This window comes from Amphiura filiformis, chromosome 12 (genome assembly GCF_039555335.1).
Source record: "Amphiura filiformis chromosome 12, Afil_fr2py, whole genome shotgun sequence".
Lineage (NCBI taxonomy): Eukaryota > Metazoa > Echinodermata > Ophiuroidea > Amphilepidida > Amphiuridae > Amphiura > Amphiura filiformis.
In genome coordinates this window covers 32,847,157-32,871,461 of record NC_092639.1, presented here as the reverse complement: position 1 = coordinate 32,871,461, position 24,305 = coordinate 32,847,157, and the positions used below count along the sequence as shown (strand labels likewise).

At 35.7% G+C, this 24,305-nt stretch overlaps 1 protein-coding gene across 1 annotated transcript in view; it reads left to right on the top strand.

Annotated features, from left to right (window-relative positions):
• Positions 1-24,063, top strand: part of LOC140166761 (uncharacterized) — a 44,917-nt gene extending 20,854 nt beyond the window's left edge. Inside the window, exons 3-13 of the mRNA XM_072190255.1 lie at positions 6,464-6,546; positions 10,036-10,281; positions 11,309-11,422; positions 13,435-13,563; positions 13,782-14,063; positions 15,656-15,943; positions 16,891-17,181; positions 18,619-18,915; positions 21,052-21,164; positions 23,000-23,226; positions 23,707-24,063. Of these exons, the coding sequence (XP_072046356.1) occupies positions 6,464-6,546; positions 10,036-10,281; positions 11,309-11,422; positions 13,435-13,563; positions 13,782-14,063; positions 15,656-15,943; positions 16,891-17,181; positions 18,619-18,915; positions 21,052-21,164; positions 23,000-23,226; positions 23,707-23,791 (2,155 nt within the window). The 3' untranslated portion in view covers positions 23,792-24,063. The remainder of the gene's footprint in view (positions 1-6,463; positions 6,547-10,035; positions 10,282-11,308; positions 11,423-13,434; positions 13,564-13,781; positions 14,064-15,655; positions 15,944-16,890; positions 17,182-18,618; positions 18,916-21,051; positions 21,165-22,999; positions 23,227-23,706) is intronic.
• Positions 24,064-24,305: the final 242 nt, after the last annotated feature.

Sequence of the window (24,305 nt, the reverse complement as noted above, 5' to 3'; positions counted from 1 at the left end):
TGGCATCGGTATCAACGTAGCTTACATGCTTTTAAAAGTAGAAGCCAAAAGGTGGTACATCACTGATGATTTAAATTCACTTCATTTTGGAAAGCTTACTATCAACGGATTTCGTTAAAATTTTGGATATGTGTTGCTAACACATTAGGGAAATAAAGTTGATATGTAAAATGGGAATAAGTGGTTCCTGATTTCTTTTATGACTTCATGAACTTGGTGCTCCACAACTATCAAAAAGGAACTGGTTAAAATGCTTCTATTTTCAATGTTGAGCTATATTTTGTATTTTTAACTAGCGACATTATTTCACTGAAACTTAATTAAGCCACAGGTAACTGGTTAACACAACCATACTACAGCAATGTTGAAAAAATTGTATTTCTTGTCACCTATACCACCATATTGGGTAGTTTTCCGTAAGCTTAACTTTTGTGATTTTGGTAACTATTTTATATTTATTTGTGAAATCCATCTCAACTAGGCATTCTAAATTGTACTCACCATTTACATCCCAAGGTATATTAGTATATCCACCTTGCACTTCTCGATATATATCCAGTTAAAGACAGAATATCAAAATTATGCCTCATCATTATGATATCACAGACTCTCACATGTGTATTCAAAATTGATGCTTAAATTTGACCTGAACCAATTGACCTATAACCTGCCATACGGTGACCTAATAGCCTTTTCTTCTCCTAACAACACATTATAGTATTAAATTGACTAATGACTATGCATCCATTGTGTAAGTGTTTATTTAATTTATTCAGTGTTATATATTTTGCATGCACCACTAGATTTTCTATAGAGAGTATAACAAAGGATTTAATGTATTCTATTCATGTACCCTACTTGAACATGTTGAATAGAATAAATTATGGTTTGTTATGAAACACGCATCTGAGTTACTAGGATACAGTAAACAAAAAAATATATAGGGCTAAAATGACTTACTAAAATGGTTTAAAAACACTTTGTATGTAGATATATTTTATAAGTTCAGGACATGAGGTGATGAACATAATTATGTACTTCATAAATTTGCAAGAAAAAAAAAGAAGAGGGGGTACTGATGAAAATCAGGGTATTATTCCCCCTTAATTTATTGTTGTTAATGATTTATGTACATTTTACAAAAGTGTTGTTGTTTCACCCTTCTTTACAACGTAACTCAAGAATCGCAGCATCTATAAAAGTATATCTGTGATATTTTAATTCTTCTACACGCTCGCTATGAATTGAGCAATGCAGTTTTTGCCAAAGCTCACTACCATTCGTAAGATGCTGTGAACTACCAAATCACAATAGTTTAAAATAATTAATAACCTTAAAGGCATCAAATGAATCGAATATCACTCTTGATGACCCTTTATTTCCATATGCACTAAATGGTAACAGATATAATTGTATGAGGAAATGATGAAGTATTACTAAAATTACTGATTTAAAGAGGCCATTCATTCGAAAGTCATTATTAAAAAATCAAAATAATATAATAATAATTCTATTTTTATACAGTGCTTTCCAAAAAGCTAGTACAAAAGTATGTATTTGGCTATTCATACTTAATTATAGATAGTGATCCACCAAATTCAATATATACTCGTTAAAATTAATACCACCACGAGCCATTACCTATTGATGTGATTGAGACAATCAATTACTTTTGATATAATGCAGACATTAATTTGATCAGGTTATTAAATAATGATTAGTTACTCATATAAACAATGTTCTTTGTTTCCGACGAATGACATTCTTTTTAGTCACTAGTCATATTCCCCATATGCCCGACCGGGTGCCCATGGCAGGATCGTGCTGTGGTCATTGGGAATTGTTATAGTGCAGACATTTTTAACATCAGGTTATTTATCATGTTTTAAGTAATGATTTAATACTTAGTTAAAGGAGGATTTTTCAGTAGATATCCACGAAAAAAGCTTATTTCCAACATTTCAGTTGATTCCGATTTTGCGTTTGCGAGTTATGCATGATTATGTGTATTGCACTGCTCCATAGACAATGTGTTGTAATTTCGTTCTGGTGCACCAGAACGAAATTCAAATTTGGCGATATTTTTGCTAAACGAATTAATCTGCAAGAAATATTTGGTACATAAACATTATGTAGCTAGAGGTATCCAGTGGTGTAAAAATCTCAACTTTTTTGGGGAAAAGTGGGGGGATGAGGCTGTGGATCACGAAATGCCCCTTTAATCATGTTAGACAATGTTCGTTGTCTCCGGCGAATGACATTCTTTTAGTCACTGGTCATGATGCCCATCATGTCCGGGTGCCCATGACAGGATCGTGCTGTGGTGATTGGGAGTTACAATAATTACCTATTTCTTGCAGAGAAACCCCGGAGAGAAATTGATCACGATATCTTACTTAGGGACGCACCATTAGATATTATCGGGGAGGCTATGGAGTTTTTTGAAAAACATTTTGCCTCACTGATGCGTAAAAAAAAATTGCCTCACTTATGAGTAAAAAAAAAAATTCCCTACCCAGCTCTGTATAAAGGTATATACATTAAAATTGAAAAAGACAATTAACTTCGCTGCCGAAGATGGCGAAAAAACAATTTGCTTCCAAAGGCAGCAAAAAAAAATCTGCCTGACCCTAACTCCCTAGCCCCCGATAATATCTAATGGTGCGTCCCTTAAGGCAGCTGTGTACTCTAGACACTGTTTCTTTCGCAAAATTGAGTTTTTTTGATATGTTTGTACTTTGTTATGTTTTTTATAAATATAAATACTGCAATATTTTAAGGATTTTATGTCACTATTCCACTCGTGTTTGAAATTGAAAAGGAAAGAAAATCTTTGTTGAACCATCAGGGTACACGCGAGCAACAACGCATCGCGTTGCGTATCGCGCAATTTGTTAACGCACAAATACGCTACGCATACGCGACACTTATCTGCATGCGCGGCGCATCTTATGGAAACACCACGGAAGCACTGATTTCACAAAAACCTAGTGGTCAAATGGCTCCGTTTTACCTGATAAAATGTGGGTTTTTTCAAGTTCTTTCCCCCGAATTAAATATCAAGTTATGAATGGATTTCGCTCAAACTTCTCAAGGGGCTGTGGATTTACCCGATGTTCACGTAATATAAGGTACAAACACGAAAACTGCCTCATTCTCCTGTGAGATTCGATGAAAGTGCAAAATGTGACCACTTTAAACTTCAACGGCCATTATTTCAATGTTCATTTTCTCACTAAAATGACGATTTAGGTACACGATAACTCAATCAATACAGCATCTATGTAAGCAAATATGATCATCGTAAAAAGCATGATCGACTCAAGAAAAGGTTTTCTCATTTTTTTATATTTTGGTCTTTTTCCGATTTTAGGCATCATTTTGGGCAAATAGGCGTTTTTGTATTTTATTAATTTCATTTTGATGCCTTATATGGTCAATATTTCAAAAAATAAGTCCAATATCAAAAAAATAAAAAAACCGTTTTTGGAATGGAGCCTCAAGATTGAGCTAAAAACAAAATAAAATATTTTGGAAAGAGTGTTTTTTGTTATGATGTACCTAACAAATATTGCCAAAAACTCACTTTTTGTGATTTTCTGAATAATTGTTGTTTTTACCCCAAATCTGTATCCATATTAAGATTTATTGATGCCTTGCCTTCATAAAAATGTATACTTTTATATGTCTTGCGCGAATAATTACAAAGTTATTGCACTTTTACTACATGCATGTCTGAGAGTACACAGCCTCCTTACCACCAACCAACCGCGCCCCTTGCTCATTATTTTGAAATTTGCATAATGTAGAGTTGCGTTATCAACTTTTGACTTGTGATTATTAATTGTATCTCCACCTGTTGCTTACTGAACATGCTGAAGAGTTACACGTAATCACCTGTTGATTGTGAAGTGTTGCACTAATATTATATAACAGCTTTTACAAAGTCACGCAGCTTTTTTCAATTGATTTCAATTGTTTTCTTCATTGCATCTTTAAAGTACTTTGTGTTACTGTTTTTCTACACATTAATTCTAGGGCGTAATATCAAAAAGGTTAACTTATGGTGATAAAATAGGGGAGTGTATTTGACATTGAATAGATAATTGACATCCACTTGAGAGTCATTCATCCATACATAATCAGATCCCTCGATAAAAGCCATGCAAGTGGACCAGAGTACCAGTTGTTATGTGCCTTGATGGCCATATGAAATTACTTGAACCCTTAATTCTGTCATTTAACATCATGGGAAAAGGGCACCGGGATGTCCATCTACACTAGGTTGGCTATTTTAACACCTATACATGGTATATGGTGTGAACGTAAACTAACATTGATATGAAGTAATAAAGATATGGTAAAGGGAACAGTTCCAATTCTGGATAATAACCTACGGGGAGACAAGAAACTGTTATCAAGGTAAATCTTTGATTTCCGCTTGAAGTCTTAACTTGTTAAACATTCAGACAGAAATAGTGTTGATATGAATTGATCCCAGATCACACATCCAATCCGGAATTGGCTCATATTAATCCAAGCTGCGTCTGTAAGTTTCTACATTAATATAGCTAATGGGGATCTAATTTGAGTTCATTATAGCGGTAAAAATCCTTATAGATTTGTCGTAACGGAAAAGTCATCTGATATTTGACAGTCAATGTGCGAGTGTGAAAAATCAAGCTTATCCTGAATTTCAAATATTAATTTGTATTGCTTTTAACGTTTTTGATTCATCTGATTATGAATTAGTTTATTCGTAAGGGGTCACTGAACTCGTAAAAAAAGGGTTTTTCTAAAGTAAACTTCCAAACGGCTGCAAATTTGATGGGATGGTGTAACTTGATGAAACTTTGCATTTTTGAGTGAAAAAATATCGCGACTACTGTTGTCATGGCAATGGCGGCCATTTTGGGTATTTTTTTTCAAAGGAAACTTGCGCGCAGGATTTCTCGGTAACGAATAGGTCGATTTCGATAGATTTCTTTTCTTTTGCCTCATTTCAAGTAAATCTAAAGAGCCATTCTTATACATTTTTTAACGTTTGGTCTCTACGGTCCCTCAAATGTATATAGCTAAATACTTATGCGAAAAATGTTCGCAAATGCGTCGATTACGAATTTGTTTTTTCTTCAAAAAACGACTCTTTAGCTGGGTTGGTTGAGACATGTCTAAGTGATGTATGTGCTAAATTTCAATGTAATAGGACATTGCATTACCGAAAAAGCTGCGCGCTAGGATTAAAATGACGCGAAACGAGAATTTGCTAAAATTATTTATTATACTGTTGTACTTTGGTCATGTTTGTAAATAGTCCTTGGCAGCGTCCAAAAACGCGCACAATTTTTTTTAAATTTCGTATGAAACCTTTAAGGGCGTTTTCTCAACAATTTTCCTCGAGACTAATTTCTGCATCTGTCATTTGACGTGTAAACATTGATTCAAATAATGTAATGTCGTTATTGTAGCTCTTACACAATTAAATGTGGATTAATAATTAATTGACCTGGATTATTGATAAAGCATTCATGATCCACATGTGGATGGGCAGGTTGAAAAGTGTGTCTGAACTCATGATTAAGTAAAGTCATAACAGTAATTAATTAGATATTATTTTTTGTTACGTAAGAACAACGGTATTCTGCAAGAGCGTTTTGACAACACTAATTACTATATTTAAAATATGAGTTATGTAAGAAACATTAACATTTCACCGATTTGACTTAAAAGTTATATAAAGTTATTCATCTTAACAATGACGGCGTCTGGGGGGCAAGGGGCATCCCCTCTTATTGTTTGACTCCCCTCTAAAGTTTTCCCCATTCAGGACAATAATCGCAGAAAATTCACTATTTTGGATCAAATTTTCGATTTCCCAAGAAATTCCTGTCGTCGCCACTTCACCTAGACCGGCGCTATGGCGTAGCCAGGTGGAATGCAGGGATAAAAATGGGAGCGGCAAAGAGTAAAGTTTCATTAAAATGACTAAAAATGTGACAAACAATTGACAATGGGGACAAGAATTTTGCTTCCCCTCCCTCCGCCAAACTAAAATTCTGGCTACACCTATTGCATGCTATCACAAAAATGGTAGTGGTTCACTATAACGTTTTATTTGGAAGTAACGTCCTGGGTGATACAAAGTGGACAATAGCTAATTATATAGATTAAGAGCGGAACCACATTTTTGGGCGACTTAATGTCCTCACCATCCACACACCTACATCATGCATCATTGCGAAGCTTGATATGTCTACTTTAAGGTTAGGCATGATGTAGAATTCCCAAAGTTGTGAGAAATGTGGGTTTTTTTGCCATTTTTAGGCAACAATATGATTTTTGAGATATTACTATTTTTGACATTTATGTACAAGCCTCATCCATGTAAACTTTTTAGATGACCGAGTGTATAACAATATAAAATCACCTTCACAATTGTTTAATTATAATGCTTTTGTTTCAGATTTTCAGTCGGTAACACCGTAGTACGCTATACTGTGGCCTTGAAACGTGCTCCAATATGCAGCTTCACCATTACCGTTAGGGGTAAGACTTCTTTATCTTCTTTAAAAGACGCATTTTTTCGGAGGATCTGCTTCTGCAGCGATATAAACATCTCGAAAAAGTAATTACCCCCCCCCCCCCATTTGAATAATGGCCATTATTCAAAAACGGGCTATTGCATTTCAAATCTGTAAAATGCGTTGAAGGCAGAATTTATTTCTGCGCATTTTGACATCTCATTTGATACGATAGCCCAGACCAGAAACTAATAAAACACCGGTCAATATAATGTAGTGAGGTCCAGATTTGAAAGTTGCACTTATAACAATACAAAAACACTCAGATATCATTACACAGATTTCCTAGAATTTACTGCAACTTTCAAATCTTGGGTTACATTGATTTAAATGTACGTTGTAACGTCAATATTTAGTCAATTGCTACAAATGAGGTGTCAAAATGTGCAGAAATAAATTCTGCTTCTAAGGCATTTTACAGATTTGTAATACAATTGCTCGTTTTTGAATAATGGTCATTATTTAAAGGGGTAATTACTTTTTTTGAGATCGACGACAGCTTTTAATTTTGAGTATTAAAAGAGAACTAGGTATAGTACAAGATTTATGGTTCGGAACTTAGGCTATGTCAGAAAACATTGCTATACGGCTAATGCGTACGGCTCATCAATACAATATGGAATAAATCGAGTATGTTATGAAGGAAAAGCAAATTAACTCTTAATATAATCAGAAGAAATGATAGTACATGCTATTAAAGCAGCTCTACAAGTTCAGTTCAGTTCAGTAAGTCTACAACTAGCGAAGAACATACATGTAGCTCCAAATACATTAAATACATCCATTTACATCGTTGACATGTGTCAGACCATTGTTAAATAATGGTCTCCACTGTACGTCAATCTAAAGCCAGGAATCTAAATTGATATTCCAAAAGGACGAATATGGAAGGAAATCACTGGATATTAACAACTTCCGACTGTCAGGTAGTTTTCATGTCAGGTAGTTTGAATGTACATACCTAATCAACAGAGGGCGTAGTATGCAGCAGCTCTGGTCTGTCTGGGATCAAAGAACATGTCCCCACCACACCACCCTACGCAAACATAAATTCGCGTAGCCCCATTTCCCAAAACAATTAAAAAAGGCTAGTTTGGCAGAGGATAGACTTGCTCCAAGTCCTCAGGCTTTCTATAGACTGATGCATTTTTTTTATCTGTTGATCATTTATATATCCATGAGGGCTTGTCATGGTCGGGTTGTCATGGTCCCAATACGCACTGAACAAGTACGAGGTTTTATGTTCAACTTCAACAAGCAAAAGTCTACTCTCACTTCCCTGTGAGAAGTGATTTTAAAATGAGGAAGAAAGAAGGAGAAAAAGGCAGAAGCATTGAATCAAGGTTAGGTAAAGAAGGGCCTCGATCCCATGCCGCACCTTGCCGCTATCATGGCTATCGATCCAAAACGTTAGTATAGTATCCCATAGTATCAATGCGCTAGACCACTCGCCCACCGATTGCTAAGTAGCCATCTTGAAATTTGAAGCTATATACATAAACTTCAACATACCGGGTACAGAATTAACAATAATTATTATGACAAGCAAAGACAGAAAACGTATCATATTTTAATAATTTACCTGCTTAAAACATTAATGTGTATTATACCTTATAGTGCTACCCATACTGCTATATCTTCGTGTAAAAAATTGCCATGATAGTACGGCGAGTCCTCTCGTTTTTTAAAAGCTACGCATGGCGATTTTGTTCGAGATAGGCCGAGCCACTCAGGCTAAGCATATCATTTACACGATATGAGATACCACAGAGCCTGCCACAAAGTTTCTATTCTACGATTTGCGCATGATCAGTACCACATATGGTGTTGCCATTATAGAAAATTCGAGTTGTTGTCAGGTAAAACGCAGGTTTTGTTTCCAAAACACTAACTTGAAATGCAATACACTAATTTGCGGGGCCTTGCTGTTTGCTGTGGATATATTTTACTGCATTATAAGTAAAGATTTTGAAATCAAAAGTCAAAATTGTGATATATTCAACTGTTTGAGAAATGAATTATATAAAGGAACCCGTGTAAGATCCAGGTGATGTATCTATAATACAATGTACATTATCGACACACTATACCACTTTCTTTATCTGCGTCAATAATAGAATATTGATTTCAATCGAATTGAATACATGTCTCCATTTTGGGTGTCGACACTGTGTGGCCTCTATACTTCGCGGACTGCACTTGCTCGTCAGTTTGTAAGGTAGAGACCCTAGTCAGCCTACCATTTGCGTGTACGTGTAAGACACTCCGTGTTGTTGGTTTTTTTGGGGGGATGCACCATATAGTCCTACTATAAAACTGCTTAAATTGCCCGGTTAAATTGTGGAATATTGTCCTCATATCACACAATATTGCTTCAAGTATTTACCATATTTACCATGTAAATTAATTGCGTGGTTTATTCATAAATTCATAAGAGAGAGCATAGTAGTGATTCATGGTTAAGAACACAATCATGTTCCTGAGATTTCCCAAAAGATTTAAAAATAACTCTAATAGTTTGTTTTTCAGAATAAGATACTGCTGAGCATAAATTCCTGTAAGAATACAGCAAATGAATATAATGCTCGGTGAATAAGAAATCTTGGCTATGATTTCGGATCCGGGGATTTTTAATACAAACCTTTACACATAATTTATTCCATTCTTGATTTATAAATTAGTTCATAATTTTTAATTTAACATCTTTAATGTTACTTTTGTTAATTTTGTGTCATGATGCAGTTACAGAACAGTTTAACAACACTAGCAGAAGTAATAGCATTAAAAATCATCAACTATGCCTTCAATTGATTATATTTCTTGTGGGTGGATTTTAAGGGCAATAGTGCAATTTAGCAACCGAAGATAATCAAATATAGAAATTAACTGTGTCTGTCCTTGCATAATTTGGTGTTTTTGTTTTTTACTTTTTCTATAAATATTCCCAATGAAGGTCACTCTAATTAATCACAATTAGGCTTATAATTAATTGCATTCTAAAGGATGTTCTATTTTACATCATAGTTTTTATCTTATAGTTTAAGGATGTGTTAAAACAAGATTGTAAATATGTTGATTGATGAATCATATTATAGTGCGTAATAAGAACATTGCATATCGACATACTTTAAAGCATAATGTAAGATCTTATAATAATATTATAAGATGTTGATATGAACTGGTTAATCATTATCAACCAGCAGGGTTACTTTCACTTTATCTCGTTATTTCATTTAAAATAAACAGGAACCCTCCCTGACAGGTATAAATAATATTATTTTTGCATTTTGGGTAAAGAATAACAAAATTGAAATTTGACACAAATCGTACATTATGGCTTCAAGCCAAAGAAAAATGTTTTAAACGCTATAAACGTGCTTTTGGCTTGGGTTCAAATATTTTAATAAAATGTACATGTATTTCTCTCTCCTCCAATTTTTATCTCTTCATCCAGATGAAGAACCACCTAGACTGGTTAACTGTCCCGCTGATATAACGCAACCAGCAGACAATGAGAGAAACAGTGCTTCAAATATCAGGTGGGACGTACCACAAGCGACAGATAACGTCAGAGTAGCTGCTGTAGAATCAACGCACACTATTGGCACGGCGTTTACATTAGGAAGGACGGAAGTCATGTACTATGCACGTGACGGATATGGGAATGTTGCGCATTGTGCTTTTAACATCTACATTACTGGTAAATATTGACATAAGTATTATGTGTGAGAGAGTGTCACATGGTAATAACCACGGTATGCTGGAGATTCTGTTCTATGAAATACAACATCCCATGACGCATGCATTTGTGTCTATTCCATAGAGTTTGTAGGAGGATTGCATGTTTCTAAACGTAAGGTGCTTTAAAATAAATCAATGTGCAACATATTTTGTCAGACAGCTGCAATGGTTTATGGATGTTCTTTTTCTACAAATCGCAAATAACATCCTTTACATTTATGCATAAGGTTAGTTTTGTTTACTAGTATTTTATATCTCTGAACGAAGATCCCCCATTTCTAACCATGAAACAAGTAGATGAAATAAAGCTTTAAACGTCAAAGAATATTACGAGCAGAGATCATTGATAATTTCACAAAGTGGTACAACATTTTGTAGGAATAAAACTTGTTTTACGCAATACACAATATTGCTTTCCACCACATCCTCATATTTGTACATTATTGCTTTTATTAGTTGTTCCAATCAGCCTAATCAGAATAATTATATTCTCTGTACACGGGACCGACGGCGCGGCGTCACTATTGGTAGTGTTCCCTTTGAAGGAAGGATTACTCTCGTGTTTTATGTACCCAATCTTTAATACACCATGGGCGAAATCTGTAAATGATACCAATCAAATTCAGGCTTTTCCCCTAAGCCAATACCGCTAGCAAGTTGCTACTGCCGGGAATTGAACCAAATGCGAGTATCCGAATAACCACTGTGCCTGGCAAAAAAGTGCGAAATTTGTAACACAATAATGTACCTGCTATATTGCAATAAATGTAAATCCCGATTACCTCATCATGAAGTGGGACTTAGCAAAATACACTACCTGCATCTGAAGGCCACCTGAATTAATTGTGGCGCAATCATTCCCATGTCTAGCCACTAATCTGCCCTCCAAAAAGTAAAACTACTAGATAATATGAACATTGAAATGGTAAATTTCCTGATATTTGTGCTCCCTTTAATATATTCCAATGTTTTTTACCATCATGCAGATGTTGAAGACCCAGTATGCGCCGTCTGTCCAGACGACATTTCAGAAACAGTTGGTCCAACAGAAACCAGAAAAGCTGTAAGCTGGAGATTACCGGTGTTTCGAGATAACTCAGGTATTCTTAACATTTCTGTAAAATCTAGATTTATGAACACAAGACTGCCACAACAAAATATATATCATGTTGTAGTTGAGATCATGCTTTTCCTTATTAGATATGGTTTGATCATCCATATGCCATTATAATTCAATAAGGGGGACAAACACACAAAACCTTCAAAGTTTTTATAATACCAAGCCTGATTTTATTCGACATTAAGCCCAAAGAAAGCTCACAAATTACAGCAATAAACCATTGGCAGTAGACTTTCATCTGATTAATCCTTTAGTGTGTATATTAAATGCAATGTTGACACACTTTCTTAAACAGCTTAAAAACACTAAATAAAACATTAAATTATTGGTAAAATTACATTTCTCTTTCCCTTTCCTGAAATATTAAGCTTGATAGTGTTTTAACGAGGTTTAAACTTATAATAATATTTTTAAATATTATTATAAGTTTAAACCTCGTTATTACAACATCCACAGTATAGAGATCCATTAATATGTAATTTTATATGATCGCGTCCAATTGTTGAATTTTCCACTTCAAATCAAGTACGAAACTGTACGTCACATACAAGTACATTATGTTGATGGTTTCCGTTTTAAATGGCTACACACACAGGATAACAAATTATGCATCTTGAAAGGCAGGACGCTGCCAGGAATCACAACATTCAGAGAATCGATGAGTTCACGGAAAAACCTGGGCGCTAGTCAATAGTCATGGGCGATCCATCCTACTTGCAAAGCTTGATATAATCTGCAATCTGCGTTTAATCATGGTATTAAATGGGGATGCTGATTCACAGAAGTTTTATGGTATATCAGCTTACATCTAATTTTCATTTGGATTTATGGATTACAATTAAATAAGTTTATTTATTGTCCGATATGTATTTGAGTCACTCAGTTGTCATTTCGTACCAACAAACATGCCATTTTGTTCTACAATAAGTGATAAGCTTATCCGTCCTTGGCAATCATGGTCAATACATCGATGACTACAATTGAATTTGACACCAATCTAACTTATCTAGCTTTAGGGTTTAAATTTTGTCTTTTGCCCAGTGACTGAGAGTGGAACTCGTAATTTAACACATAATTGTATAGAATTAACAGATTTTTGTGTAACTTAACACATGATCAAGGTAATACGAATATGGGTCACTAGATCTAGAATTAATATAAGCATAGAAGGTTAATATTATATCTTATAGCCTAACACACCACATACCTGTAACAAAACAGCTGATATAGAGACACATATTTTGCACATACCTATTTTTCGTTTCAGGTATACAGACATTTCTTTTTTAGGACAATGGCTTATAGTGAACTATTGCAAAACATATCCCTATGTTTGAAGCACATCATATTGTGTACATTCTATGACAAAAAATATTCTTTTTTAATTCAAGCCTAGATAAATGAAACTGAAGTAATAGCACCCGTAATGACATTGAAGCTGAAATATGACCTTTCTCTCTATAGACTTGCAAGTTGCATGTAAACCCTAAATACCCACAAAGTATAATGGTTTTATTTGCATTCGAATTGTACAATATGTTTTTAAACATGCAGCAGTGCATTATAAGACATTCGGGAAGACACTGCCCTTTAAATTTGAAAAATTGTTCTTTAAATTTTGAAATGTCAACTTTTAAAGCAAAGGTGATGAACGTGGAAAATGAAAGAAAGTGCCCGCGGGTGCGAATGTTAATGTAACATTTTTACCAAAAAAAGATGCTACCCCTTGTTAGTCCGTCAAGAAGGACCACGCTATTGTTAGTACGATAATCCACGCGTGGTCCTTCCTGACGGACTACTCCTTGTAGGAAGACGTCAATACAGAGTCAATTCTGTAGCCGAGGGTTCAAAATTTACTCCAAATATGTTTTCATTCTGTCCTGGATTTTTCCAAATACACCCAAGATGCCCTTTGACGCCCTATCAAAAGCAAGATCTTTAGAAAAACATTTCAAACTATTTACATTCCCCATACTTCTTATCTTCTACTAGGCAGTACTCAACTGTCGTCATCTCATCATCGTGGGGACTCATTTCTATTAGGACATACCGCGGTCGTCTATACAGCTAGTGATCCATCTGGAAACACAGCCACATGCTCCTTCCATGTTTTACTTAAAGGTATGTATCCAATAAGTTAGTTGAATATTTTAAATCAGAAGATTGTGTACATATAGTTGTTTTTCAGATACAACTCAAATCATTCCTCAGGTTTAACACCGCCAATTTAAACATATTTTAATGATCAAGTCTCAAATCTCATTATATGGCATATTGCTTTTAACGGTTCTTCTTTTTTTTTGCCAAAGCTTTATCAATTTCACTTATTTTTTTTACAGTACAAGTACCAAACAACCGCATATTTGTCCGCCATTTTACGATGACGGAAATTGAAATAACGTGGGCTCAAATCATGAACAAAACCGCTTCTAGTTACCTCATTTATGTGTGGAATGTTGGCAGCAGAGAACCATTGGCTTCGGATCACATCTACTATCCAATCAACAGACAGGAAACTTTCGCTACTATGACGTTGGCGGGGCTGTTTCCAGGAGTCAAATACAATATCAAAGTTGTTGTAACTGGGATTGATAAGCAGTTGAATATTATACAGAGAACGAGTAAGATGTTAATAGTTATCTTTAGTTAGCAAAGACATTTAATAATTGTTTTAGTCATTTCAATCATTATTTGAGTCATTTAAACGAGAATGTAACTTGAAAAGGATTCAGCATTTAAAGAATAATTCACAAGTGGAGACAGGGCTTCATTTGACATGATTGAGAATAATCCTTCCTAAAATTGTTTATCGTTAAACTTTTTTAAGCCAATTGAACAATTTAATATAAATCAAGATCGCTATTCATAAATGTTATTGTATAGTCTGAATTTTCATCATATGAAAATCATCCCCGAAAAATCAATTATTCATACTAAAAGTCGTCGACTGACCGGTAAGTAATGTTACTGCGTCAGCTGTTTGTATGGTGCAGTTTAACAAGTGTGTGATTTCACACTTTATCATGAATATATCATATCAAATATTGCTGTTGTCCACAATATTGATAAATATTGTGACTAATTTTGCATTTTCTAAAAAAATAACTACACACTGGTAACAAAAGTTATGTATATTATAGGGGCAAGGAATCCAATTACTTCACCGAAATTTTAGTGATTCAAGACAAGTGGTTCATTATATATATTAAGAATTGAGGTACATTCTAGCGGTACCTCTTTTCTTATCATAAATAACGTACCGCTTGTCTTGAGTCACTGGAATTCCAGTGCAGTAACTGGATTCCTTGCCCCTATAATATACATACCTTTTGTTACCAGTGTGTTATTATTTTGTGAGAAAAATGCAAAAATAGTCACAAGTTTATCAAGGTACCACCTTAAAAGTGTGTGATCTGTGTGGTAACACATGATGTTTTCTACGTCACATTGAGACACATCACCCAAACATTCTTATTCTAAGTTTTGATCATTGCGTGTCACAAGGCCCATAGAAGAGTACACGGCTTCAAGGGTGGTAACCGACAAACTATTACGTGTTTATACAATGTTATGATGTCTAAACAAAACATATTTCAGGCCTAACGTTTCACTGGGGTTATAAGGAAAATAATGAGCTTTCATCTAATTCCAAAATCTGCATGCATTTTGATGGTGTTAAAGAGAAGATGAGGCTCTCAATCCGATCCGGTCAAACCTCAAAGCTGGGTTGAACGGTTTTGCTAATAGAATCATAAATGTATATCGCAGTAGCCCAAAACGATTTATGGGTGGTATCACCTTGTTGCTACTTCTTGTACTCTTTTTAAGGTGATCAGTTGATTTACCCACCTTTGAAAGCGACGTTTCGATAGAACACCTCGTATATTTATCCTATAATACTGATAACCATGACAAAGTTTTGGACTTGTGGTTGTCAGTACTTCGCCGTGATAAAGAAGCTGGTGTTAGCGTTTCGGATTTTGTGATCTTTTAAATCTCCTTTATCCATTTATACTGGCCTAATACAATCATCATCACTTTGAATATACAAAGCCGCAATGTTTGAACAATTTTTCAGACGTTCAAATAAGTAATTTGTCTCCATTTTCATATTATTATAGGGCATATTTGTTCCAATTCAGTTTATGATTTGAAGTAAGAAGCAATAAATCACCTTACAGTTTACACACATGTACATTTTTATTTTCCGTAGAACCAAACAGTCCAGGAAGCTTAACAGTTGCACCAGGATCTTTGTCACCTGTCTCCGGTACTCTGATATGGCAGTCCGGTGGTGGTGTCTTTGACCAATATCAACTCTCTTACAGGAAGATAGGAAGTGAGATCCGGAACATTATGAGGACTTTGGATAAAACAACTACATTCTATAATGTGGATGGCCTGGATCCTGGAACTGCGTATGTATTCAAAGTAGCTTCTATCAGTGGGACGGGAGAGACATCTACTATCAGTACTCCACGAGTACTGACCGTAACAACAGGTAAGCTAACTCTTAGAAAACTTATGAACTAAGCTAAAACCATACTTACCATGCTAAAGAACTTACTTATATTAGGAGTCCTGAGAGGATTATGGCCTATTATTATAATTGCAGATGTGTATGAGGCGGAATTTTGTTTTTGTACTCTGCATGTATATGGAATGCCTTATTGCTTAATCTGGGGTATCATATCAAGCCATTCTACAATGGTAGAACATGTAGAACATGTCAGGAAACATGCGGTTGTGACTAGCATGTCATATTTGGAATCTTTCTATGCTTTTTGGAATAACCAACATTACTAACATTGTATAGCAGTTGGAATGGACTATCTTCCATCGCATGTGTTACGGTGAAGCTCCAGACCTCTTAACCTACTTCCAGAGCGTACACATGAAGCCACATGGCTCACGCCTTCTATCAAATGGCATAATTAAAGGGCGTCCATTCTAAAGGCATCTAGACATTTTGTGGACAAAGGTTTCTTCGTGTCTACGTTGAAACGGGTTTCCATTATTCCACCCCCTTTGATTCCATCATACATGCACTGGAATAGCAACATGATGTCAACACAGGTGACACCTTCTATCACCCCATTGATGAGCCTGACTTATTTGATGCAAAGAACATTGCCATCCAGTGTACAGTCATTCTACTCTGAAGTACAAAGTGCCGACGCGGACGCACACTTTGTGCCGACTTTGAAGGCACGCGTACCTGCAGCAGAGACGCAGCACTGCGCACTGTTTACTCGCTGTATACGCGCGAGTTGTCACTTTGTACTTCAGAGTGGACAAACTGTAGTAGTACGTAATGTGTAATCAACATAATATTGGATTAATGTTCAACTTACAGTTTATCACTTTCTTCCTTTTTCAGAGATGTTGCAATAGTTTTGGCCAGTGTGTGTACAACCATAATACTATTTCTTGTATATTGATTTACAGAATCTCTTCCGGAGGAGAAAATTTTACTTACCAATGTAACCTCTACCAGCGTATCCCTGCTTTGTCGGATCTCCACCCACCACCAAGTGGAATTTAGATTGGAAGATGAATCTGCCGACCGAGGCTACGTGGTTCTCATCTACTCAGATGACAATGATATATTCACTGATGTTGTCTTTGACGCGTGGCCTTTGAAGTATCAGTTCACATCATTGAAGCCGCATACTTATTACCATATTCGTGTTGTCTCTAATGAAATGGGAGCTTATTATGAAACAACAGCTACAACAAGTAAGTGTGGAATCTACAGTACAAAAGAGGACATAACTCATTGTACTTACTTCTGCAAAATACCCAATTATCTTAGTCATGGTAATAATTTATTATTATTGTCTGAATGACGTTTTCTACTATTAAAGGTAACATCGTTTGATGACCTAAATACCATGAATACTGCGCGCGACCCGATATATGCACTCATTCGGAAGCTGCAAGATGCTGTTAGATACAAGCCCAGCCAACACACTACCTTTTCACGACGTTCGCTGACGTTGTACTAAGGTTGTCCTCTACGTTGTAAATACGTAAATTTGTGAACTCGTATTCGTGTTGTGACAACGTTATTTTCGACGTTGATTTTCGGACGTATTTTCGGATATAACGTCATTGTGACATTGTAATGACGATTGTCATTATGACGTTGTAATGACGATTGTTTCGACAATGAGATGGGATTAACATATTATTCAAACGTCCCTATTAAGTCCGGTCGAACGTTGTAAGAACATATGAATAATACATTCAAAATGACACGTGGAATCAACGTCATAAATCATCGTCAAAAATAACGTTGTCGCAACACGAATACGAGTTCACAAATTTGCTTATTTACAACGTAGATGACAACCTAAATACGACGTAGATTACTTTTATACGACGTTGTAACACCATAAAATTGTCGGCTAGGAGAGTAATTAAGATTAGAATAAATTGAAACATGTTATGACGAATCTAAAAGATATGAAGACTTTAATGTAGGGAAGATGAAATATGATACAAAAGAAAAATCTAGAAATCTAGAAAGATGCAAAGTTGACCAAGTAACAGGTAGCAGGTAAATCAATACAGATGATATCATATTTCAATATGTATTGGTAACGCATCAATTAGGATACCATAACAAGTTACCATATTAGAAGTTGCAAGAACAGTCACTGAACAGTAGTAACTCAATGGAATCCTGAAGTTTTGACACTGTAGCCTTTGACTGTACATCGATTTGAATTACAAACGAGGAACAATGAAGTTTATTCTGATGTATAGTTTATGTTGTACTTTCCCCTTGTATTCGTCTATTGTAGATATAGACCTCTTTGCAAATAGAATACCAATTGTATACTTTGATCAGCTCGTAATCCGATCGGCGGGCCTTATAACATCGCGGATTAATATCAAAATAGTTAATTTTGAAAATTGTCTTGCGACATCTCGCCAGAACCATTACGAATTAATTCAAGTCCTATACTCTATCTACTTTCTTTAACACACAAAATATAGACCATACAGGTCAACTAATAGCACTCTTAACGTGGGTCTACTTTTCGGCGTAGTGGTAAAAGCCTAACATTTCCCGCCTATTACGAGCTGATCAAACTATAGTAGTTTTCATTTGACAATGCTTGAACAAAAATGTCCATAGAAACACGTGCTATTTTTTATTTCTAACAGGACCAACACCAATCTATGACATATGGATCAACGCAATCTCAAACTCATCCGCCACCTTGGAATGGGACCACATATCATTACATACCCACACATACGAGATCTCCATCACACCAAATTACCAAAAGATAGAGCTACCCATAAGGACTCCTTCGAGCAAAGTCGTTCTGAATGGCCTTAAACCTAGGACTACTTACATTGTAACAGTGGTGTCAGTGTATGACAACTTACGTAGTGATCCTGTAGATTTGAAGGTGACACCGGGAGTTGATGAACCAAAATCTATTGCAACAATTAAAGGTGAGATACCATTCTCGTTCTTGTCATCTGCATGTCTATTCCTTAGACCAAAATCGTAAATCCAGTTTTATAGTGTGGAAGACCAAATCATTAAAGATGTAAGATGTTACAGACCCAATCAAAGAACATTATCTTCGTGTTGCCCATAAATGCAGTATTTTCCCACCCAACCCTATACCGACCAATGATCATGTGGATAATGACCACACGGGTAGTAACAGCATAAATGAGGTATGTAATAAATACAGGGTAATGTACTTACTTTCTTGCTTACTTCATAACAGATGCTTTTAAGCACCACGTCTACATATGTAAGTCATTGTCTACCAATGTTTCTTGCTACATGCGTGGGTGTCCCATTGATCAGTTTCTCGCTCTTTGTCTTTTCTCTCTCCGAGAGTCTTGAAGGTCCCCACACGGCTCTATATTAGTTATGTGATATTGCCATGTTGTACACTGCCCTGCGCACTTGAGTGTAACAGGCATACAGCACCTGTATCCATAGGCTGTTCCCTTGTGGCGTGTGCCCTTGTTCCGTGTTTACTTTTTCCCATGTGACCTGCCACACAGACAACCTATGGATACGGCCACTAAGCAAAACAAAGGTTCGTTGTCTGTGTGGCAGGTCACATGGGATAAAGTAAACACGGAACAAGGGCACACGCCACAAGGGAACAGCCTATGGATACGAGGCCTTGGTTCGGGAGTCATGGTCCATGCAGGTTTCACATTCATATGTTATCCGCCATAACAGTCCATAAATAACACAAAATTGTATTATTCACAATGCTGAGAATATGAAATAGACGCACCACATTTATATACATTATGAATACTTCGCGTTTACTCCTGGATCCATGTAGGTGGCAAGATGAAGCAACACAAGGTGAAGAATATAATATATGATTATACATATAGCAGTAATATCAAACTAGCCTATACAGTACAAATTTTGCTTTACGAGCGCGTTATCATTTCAATTTCTGTACCAGAAGCAGTCTTTGACCCTTTTTATTAGTTAAAAAATCATCTTTATGTGGCATAAGCTTTAAACTTAAGGCATCTAAAATGAGCGTTTATTGCGTTTCGACAGTATTTTTGTGGGACATGAGAGCACCTCAGACCTATCGAATTGCATTCTGAATACGAAGCATGTCTTTCTGATATCAAATAATTTTCATTTTTGAAAATCACAATATAATACAAATTTTATGACAAATTATAAAAATTTGATATTTTTCAAATTTTGATATATAACAGTCCTCGAAGTAAATTATATAAATCTAATGATATATTCTTAAAGTGTATGTAGCAGGAGGAAAAGCCGACGGTCAATTGAAAATTTTGACCTTTCATATTGAAGATATAGATTTTTTTCCTAAAAAGACCTTTTTTTTTTGGTGTTTTGGGGAAAAAAATCCATATCTTCAATACGAAAGGTCAAAATTTTCAATTGATCGTCGGCTTTTCATCCCACCTACATACACGTTAAGTATAAATCATCAGATTTATAAAGTTTACTTCGAGTACTGTTAAATATCAAAAATATCAATTTTAATGATTTGCCATAAAATGTGTATTAAATTGCGAATTTCAAAAACCAAAATTATTTGATATCAGAATGACATTCTTCGTATTCAGAATGCAATTCGATATGTCTGATGTGCTCTAATGTCCCAAAATAAATACTGTCCAAACGTTCATACCCCAGCCCTTAACGTCATTGATTTATTCAAATGGTAGACTAAGTGACTGATAATGTTTAGTGATTCTTCAAAGATTATCACAAACGGATAATCACCAAAGAAATCTTGAACCATTCATTCCTCACTCATAAAGGACACAGAGAATATAAAGACAATGTGAAGTTCAACATATGACAGTATTACATTTAGGTCAACAAACTGGTGTTCCTTAGAAAAATAAGTGTTAGTTTAAAAAAAGCAAATTGAATCAGAGTTGAAATGATTCAGGAAGGTCATATTTCTGATTTCAACATTAAACAAATACGGTATATAGAATAGATAAACAACGAAATACTAGTAACATTTTTCACTAGATAATTCACACATATTATTCACAATGTGATTGACCTTGGTAATGATTTTTATTTCCGTTTTATATTTTCATTTCTAGAGCATTCTTGTGTCACGCCAATCATTACTGCCTCATGCTTAGCTGGAATATTATTTATAGTTTTTCTCTACGTCGTGAAGACATGTATAACACATAATGGAAAACACATTCCTGTAAGTATGTCCAGCAAAATAATATAAATGTTGACTATATGTGACTGGACACCACGAATCAACCGTAAAGTCGGCCCCGGTCAATTTTGTTTTATTTCGTGTTTAGAAAATATATATCATAAACTGTAAAACGGTATATCATTTGACTTCAAACGATATCCAGAAGCGGGGTTATGGTTTGTTGAACTCTGTTCCGTAAACAGAATTGTACCTTATTTTGGTTCTACATGTGATTGTTTTTCCACATTTCTGGTAATAAATATCAAACAGTCATAATTGGCGGTTATTTCAAATCATCCCCAAGTCAACGAGGTTCAGGAATGTCCTCGCATTGTTAATTGTTGGTAATACATACTGTACATACCTAGACAAAATACAATGCTTTGTTATCCACCACTTGAACAGGATTTAGCCAAAGCAAACAAAGACAAGAACTATTCTATAGAAATAGGTAGAAGCTTATTATCCTCTTCAGCAATAGGATTATTGATTGGTTTAAAGAGTGTTTGATGAGATACTTGTCGCAACGAATTGAAATACCTATGAATACGACCTTCACGACCTTTTACACTGTAACTCAGAATGCAATTTGCCGAGTTTACGGCTCATTCGTAGTGTCCAGTCACATATGGTTATGCAATTTTCAAAGTTACTGAGCGAGCACGTGATGTTTTTGCTAGAATTTCTGAACGATATTGTAGGCATTGTTTCATAATTGTAGGTCTGCTTTAGGGATCACACCACTAAAGTTCCTATTCTTTTATGTGTTTTGCCAAAAGTTTATGATATAATCTATACCCTAGAACCAGTATTTTTTGGTAGGTTGCCCTGCTCGATTTTTGGTTGATTGAACATTATGTAAACCATACCAGAGCCTACCAGAACGGTCAACTGCAGATCCGTCGTATAACGCTTTTTCAATGGGAAATGAACTTTGCTGCTTGGATGATGTCACGATGAGGTTAGCATTCCTACAGCTCAGCGCCTCTATGTTGTGACGTCATCTGGTGCAGGAAACCAACAAACCTTCCTAAAATGTCAGAATTGTAATATTTTTTATCTTTTTACGCTTGGATGATATGAAAAACATAAACAGAGCACAACTATCCCCCCAAAATGGGCACATCAGCCTTCATTTTAAACTTTTTTCCATTAAAATGCACCAGATGTGGTTAGCGATTGGAAACACTGGTTGTTATTTCTTCAGACAGATAGGGTTGGACCTGATTTAGTGTTGTGATCTCTGTACCTTGTAGAAATTCTCCCCGTAGACATGGTAGACCTCCTCGTGGAAGTGTAACACAGGGCTGACGAGAGTGTGGGACGCTAATGTTTACTTCTGGTCGTCGTTGAGGTCTGGTCCACTTCTGAAATAGCTTGTTTAAAGGGTTCAGTTGTTTTGATGTCTACAGTCGATTGGGGTAATTGGTTCCAAGATGAAATTATAAGGGGGAAAAATGATGTAGCGAACTGGCTTGTTGTGATGAAATTAGAGTTGCTCTGGTATTGTTGGTTGTGCGTCCGGCTTGGTCTGTCAATTTTCTTGGTGGTGTATCTATTCAATTCAAGCTCAAATCCACCATGGTTGTTATTTCAGAGTGGAAATAGTACTGAACACTAAATATGTCATTGAAAAACCATTTTAATTAGATTGCTGTACTTTGTTTTGTTGTTAATGTTTCCCAATAGTATATGAATCCGTTAATTTTGTTTCAAAATTTACTTTTGAAAACTACATAATTGATATGATAAAAATCAATGTGCATTTGTTTCAAAAAACTAATGCATATTTTACAAAATCCCTTACAGTTACATTTTTTTAATTTACTGAATAGGCTCATCATGCAGAAGAAAATGAGTATGAGAATCCAAATCAAAGATCAAATAGTATCTACTCGGCACAATATCAGAATACTTCAAACAGTAGACGAGAGTCAACGGTATCATTAGGGCCATCTCAACAGGATTCGGACCAGGCATCTCTCATATATCCAACATTAAATCTACGGGCAACAGGACCCAAAAGACCAAAACTTAGACGAGTTGGTTACGTAGAAGAAGGGTAAGTGATTATTTATTTCTATTTCACTGTTTGAACTTAAATTAATGGGTATATCCACTGAGATTTTATAAAAACAAGGTCTTCGAAAAAAGCTGGCGCAAATGGGATGCAACTGTTTTAGAGAACACTCTAAAAACTATAAAAAGCACTGTAAACTAGGAACTATGAAAAGCATTAATTAATCGGAGTTACGATTTTGGCTCTTATTCGTACCCTTGCAGGACCGTTACAGAAAAAGGGCACAAAATATATTTCCCAGTGCAATATATTCATTTTAACATGTAAATTAAAAACATTGGGTTTAAAATGGATAGGAAAAGAAAACAATAATTAAAGGTACTGGGATGGTACCGGATTCGAACCCGAGATCCCCGTGTGGGAGTGAAGCGCTTTAATCAGTTTGAGAAATTTTTATCCTTTTTACTCTTATTTATGACATTTTCTCATCTTTTGCGTTGTCGTCATTTTATTCTATTGCAGGCTGGAGGACGATGATGAAATGCCAATGTACTACAATATTCCGGCTAAGCTTCCGCCTAAAACCAGTGATTTACCAAACCGATAATAAGATGTGTTATCATAATGTCCTTATTATTGTACTACTAGCATTCCAGTACCAAGTCAAGTAAAGACCGATACGTCCGAGGTTGGCGTGTGAAAATAGTGTACGATGTGAATGTGAACTGCGTCACATTCTGTGAGGTGCTTGGGACCAATAACACCTCCTCAGGGATATAAAAACAAACACCATGTTGTAAAAGATTTTACGTCATAATATGCATGAGTGACAAATATGGAATATAAGTGTTGCATAAAATACCCTCCAGTGGCGTGCGCAAAGGGGGGGGCAGGGGGCCATGCTCCCCCCTCTTTTGTTGGTCATTCGGGCGATTCGGGGGAAAAACACGTTAAAAACGTCAAACTTTACTCCTAATCAGACTCCATTCGGGGAACTGAACAACCTGCCCCCCCCCCATTTTCAATGTTCTGCACACGCCACTGATACCCTCCTAGAACAATGGATTCTCTGCACTGCGTTAATCTCATTATCTCCGCAGATGCTCAGTCATGCTGGACCA